Below are 5,000 nucleotides of genomic sequence, written 5' to 3' on the forward strand. Positions count from 1 at the left end.
GTTCATCCCTCCATGTTCCCCCTCTCCTCCTGTTGAGGGTGGTGGGGGTGGAGCCTATCCCAGCAGTCTTCCCCCTGGACAGGTCACCAGTCCATGGCAGGGCCAACACATAGAGACAGACAACCATTGGCTCTCCCAGCCACGCCTACGGTCAATTTAGAGTCTGGATTAACCTGGTCCCTCTTGATGTCTTTGGACTGTGGAGGAAGCTGGAGTACCAGAGAGAACCCAGCAGGAACAGGGAGAACATGGAGACTCACCCAGAAAGACCCCGTGCTGCAGCCGGGGCTCCACCCACAACCTTCTTGCTGGGGGCCACAGGGAGGACCACTGCTCCACCCACAACCTTCTTGCTGGGGGGCCACAGGGAGGACCACTGCTCCACCCACAACCTTCTTGCTGGGGGGCCACAGTGAGGACCACTGCTCCACCGTGCCACCACTTGAGTTCATGTTTATGTGAAAAGTTCAGTGAAGAATAAAACCGATGCAGCAGTTAGAGAAGCACACAAAGTTCCTCCTCCACTTTCAGAGTTAACCTGAAAACTAAGGTGGCCGTTTGATTGGAATCTGGTTGATAAAGTCGTCGAATGAAGACACGAGAAATTCAGTCAAACATTTATCTGATTTATTTGATGTCACGTTGAAACAATAAAGACTCGGTGAAGAAACGAGATGGACCAACACAGCAGGTACAGACGCTACCAGGTGGGTTAGGAGGGAATGTTGGTGATGGTGGCGGCAGGTTAAAGCGGGGTGTGATGTCATCAGTGGGTGCAGCTCATATACAAAAAGGGAAAAAAACTACAGCATATTGAATATTTTCAATATAAAACAATTAACATCTTTTACAGAATTAAAATTACAATCATCAAATAAATAAAGCTTCACATAAACATTACAATCTGTTGCTCCTCCCACTCACTAGCTGCCCTTCAAAGTAAGAGCACAAACATGTCATGTGACCCTCACGATGGAAGTTTAGACGTCTTTGGCTTCACTGAGGTCATCACAAGGTCGACCAGCAGCGCCGGCGTTAAAACAACCGTGAAAATTCATGAAAATGGCAGCCAAGAAATGTGATAGTTGTGGCCATGAAAGTGTTTCATTTTTAACAAAGAGCCAGTTTACTGCCAGGAGCCGTCGGGCACTGGAAGAAGTGTGGATTTAGTGGTCAGTAGTTTGGTCCCGTTAGCAGTAACCCAGCAGTCATGGAGGTGATCATCAATCTGCGGAGTGAACAACACTCACACACAGCAGGCAAGTACACAGGAAATGATGTCAGGTCATGATTAAACCTTCGTGTCCAGAAGGGTTATCAGTAACATTAATTTGACGTAGAATACAGACGACAGCTGCTGCTTGAGTCACGTTAAAGCACCAAAATCTCCCACCTTCCCAACGTGACGCGCGAGACCAAAACATGTCTGTCAGAGTCGTGATGTTGACACTGCACCTCATGACTTCTTGTTCGTTGTTGGTATGTAACCACACACATGTAAATGGTTTTGGCATCAGGAAGTAAAGCAGGATTTGGAGAGATATGGCCGTCGAACCACTCACCTGATGACAGGTGAGGTGACTTTTTAAAGTACGACAGGCAGGAAAACAACCTAAAAAAGAACACATCTACAGAGCACTGAGACAGGGGCAGAATTAAAGGCTAAGTTTACCTGAAATAAATATTTTTATGGTGAAATGAGGATTAAAACATTTTATTGTGTCCAAATGTTGCTAATATTCAGATTCCAAACTCTGAGCCTCCAGCAGGAACAGGCTGGTGTCAGGTGTCTCTAGGCAGGTTCATGTTGTTATTGTTAGTGTGTGACATCATCACCAAATGTCTGCTGACGACCAGCTCTGACCATGTGTGGTTGATGACTCCACCTGGTGACCAGGTGACATGGAGAACTGTTGGGTGGAGGTTCATTGAAGGAGGGAGGTGCTGGACCTGCTCTGCTTGGACAGAGTCAGGAGAGAACTTTGGTTGGGAGTTGGCACCACACAAATAAAGCTGACCTGGCTTGACTTGACCAGGTAGCAGGAGGGAGGGAGACACCTGCTGGCCAGGAGGTGTTGGTGATTGCACCTTTAAAGTTGTATTAATTTTATTTTTTATTCGTTCAGTTTGTCAATTCTTTTAGAAGAAATTGCCAGAGGAACATGACATAACATAGCTTTGACTTGCTAATTTACTATTCACTGAGTCAAAACAGCCTGAGTACCTAAGGTAGCTAACATCACTAATGTAGCTAACTTATGTAGCTAACATTGCTAACGAAGTTGACGTCGATTATGTAGCTAGTTTCATGAAAAAAGCCCAAATCAGCAATGTAAGCAACATTACTAAGGTAGAGAATGTCTTTAATGAGGCAACGTTACTGATGCACCTGACATCACTAATGAAGCTAACGTTGCGAATGAAGCTAACATAGCTAATGTCATGTGGTAGGTTCCAGTGGGGGAAAGTGTTGTTTGTGTTCAAAACAAATACAAGTAAAATAGTTTGTAAAGAGGATTTGATAAGAGAAGTAGACGCTTTCTTTCAAGTCAATACGGGTTCGCCTGGTTTAGAAACATGAAACTACACTCATAACCTTAGACAGGATGTGGAAATATTCCGTGTGATTGGAATTAGCCGTTCGTCCAATGTCTCTCTGGCAGCTAGCTGGGATGACTCGGCAGTGAAGTAGGTTACCATGGTAACCTGGTTAGGTGGAAGCTACCGGAAAACCTTGATTAAACCCAAAAAACGGCAGCTAATCTGGCTTAAAGAATCAGAATCTGTGGAGGACGATGCTGAAGATGAGCGCAGATGTTTGTCAAGCTGTGGCGACTATAAGTGCGGGCGGATGTGAGCGTTAGTCGAGTTAGTCAAAGTAAAGGTTATATTAGGGCCAGCCTTGAGAAGATACTCTGACCCATCAAGGGACGTGACTGCTAGGGTGATGGAGGGTATGTGTTGGCTTAATGATATCACTTCCTGTTAGAAAAGCGAGGCTTTCTTCTTCAGCTCATTTCGTCTCCATAGCGACAGGCGGTCGAACTCGGCGATTGGCATCCCAAAGATCTGCTGGAACTCCTCCGGTGACAGATGCCTCTGAAACAACAAGAACACATCGCAGTCAAACCAGAACGATTCGGTTCTCTAAGAGGGTCCAAGACCTGACGAGGAAACAGGTCAAACATGTTGTTATGGTGACGGCATGTCGCTAACAGAGCCACCACTGATGCTAATACTCATTTTTACCTCACCAAGGAGGACATTACTGAACCATGAGGCCAACATTCACATGACTTGGTGGAAAGGCGGGGCCTGGACCAAGGTAGGACCCCTCCAGTCTTGGCTCACATGACTTACAGCGCCACCTGGCCATGTTTGGAGTCTGACCTCAGAACAGGAAACTCTAGGATCTGGAGTCACATGGTCAGATCTTTAACAAGAGTCCTGACAACGTCTACAAGCTGAGTTTAAGTCGCAGCGCCACCTGGTGGTGTGAGGCTCTGCCCATCAATGGGCACCGAAAAGCAAGGGGTCAAAGTTCACCTGGTCGAAGGTTGAAGGTCCTTGACTGATTCTGGTTCAGTAAATTTGATTATTAGATACAGAAAGCTCCTGTAAGTTTTAGGCATTTTTCATTCACAAGTCATTTTTCTTGTCATGTGACCAAGACTCCACTTCTCTATCCTCACCTCCAGTCGGGTGCGGTCCACGCCTGGAGGCAGCTTGCAGCGCCCTCTGTGGGTCACAATCAGTGCTTCATAGGGATAAATCTGAACAGATGGTAGGAACATCAGCTAGACACCAGAAGAACGGTTCAAAACTCGTCGCTTTATTAACACAGACACGGGGAGAGCACGTGGCGACGTGACATCATCACAGATCTGGAGAGGTGTCGGGGTGGGGGAGCTGCGAGGCCACATTTCATCTCAAACATCCACATTTTTTGAGTTCCTGTGAACAAATCAATAGGACTGATCACATGACCTCCCAGTTGAAGCTCCCAACATCTGCAGCTTGTTGATGGTGTGACATCACATGATCAATTCAGCCAATCACACAATCGATAATGACCCTTTAAATTGCTGCTTTTTGTTGTCGGTGAATGTTTTATTTGGTTGTGTCATGCTTGACTTGCTCAACCCAGGTCATGTGATCATCTACTAACAGACCGATCTGGATGACATGAGCCCAGATAATGGAGCTGATCTGCACCTGATGTGTCATGTTGCCATGGCGACACGTCCTCTCCGTTCACTGTAATGTTGTATGGTTATTTCACTCATGTTGGTGATGTTGACCTCTCACCTTCTGCTCCAGGATACTCGGCAGTGAGTTCCCACGGTCCATCCTCTCCCTGCGAGCCTCACCATTCTATACACACACACACACACACACACACACACACACACACACACACACACACACACACACACACACACTGTGGTGGTCAGCAACAACACTCAATCTGAGTTAAAGAAGTGGGTGGAGATTTTGGACCACAAAGCTAAGCAGTATTTCATACACACACACACACACACACACACACACACACACACACACACACACACGCACACGTGCTGGAGCTGATGACATCATGCTTACCTGCACCGCTGCAAAGACACAAGAGGAAGAATCAGGGTCAGCTGTCAGTGTCACATTCTATGACAAAAGCAGGAACTTCTTTTCTATCTGAACTCATCAAACGTGTCATGTGGTCTGCTGCCGCGTCACGCCAACACGCTCACTGGCTCTGCTCACAATGGTGCGTTTGTTAGTTACTTGTTAGTAGAGCTCCACAGTCTTCAGCCCTCTGATCAGGAACAAACATACGGCGAGGACGACATTTTTACAGCGCTTATTTGTGTGACCCACACCTCAGGCTAGCCCCGCCCCCAGGCTGATGAACGAGTGAATGAGGGAATGAATAAGTGACATGGCGTTTGTGGCTCTGTAGAAGGGAGGAGACAGAGACAGACTAGAGGCTCCTGGCTAATTTC

The 5,000-nt window shown here is 46.8% G+C and overlaps 1 protein-coding gene across 4 annotated transcripts in view; it reads right to left on the reverse strand.

Annotated features, from left to right (window-relative positions):
• Positions 1 to 626: 626 nt before the first annotated feature.
• Positions 627 to 5,000, reverse strand: part of dmtn (dematin actin binding protein) — a 14,776-nt gene continuing 10,402 nt past the window's right edge. The window contains exons 13-16 of one of the 4 annotated variants that reach the window (XM_086187385.1): positions 4,576 to 4,586; positions 4,309 to 4,374; positions 3,693 to 3,773; positions 627 to 3,099 (exon numbers count right to left, since the gene is read on the reverse strand). In XM_086187385.1, the coding sequence (XP_086043511.1) occupies positions 2,986 to 3,099; positions 3,693 to 3,773; positions 4,309 to 4,374; positions 4,576 to 4,586 (272 nt within the window). In that variant the 3' untranslated portion in view covers positions 627 to 2,985. Of the gene's footprint in view, positions 3,100 to 3,692; positions 3,774 to 4,308 lie in introns of those variants that run through there. The other 3 variants (XM_086187384.1, XM_086187383.1, XM_086187382.1) reach the window with 3 other exon arrangements.

This window comes from Aulostomus chinensis, chromosome 19 (assembly GCF_037954235.1).
Source record: "Aulostomus chinensis isolate RoL2024-O1b breed Wild chromosome 19, RoL_Achi_v1.0, whole genome shotgun sequence".
Classification (NCBI taxonomy): Eukaryota; Metazoa; Chordata; class Actinopteri; order Syngnathiformes; family Aulostomidae; genus Aulostomus; species Aulostomus chinensis.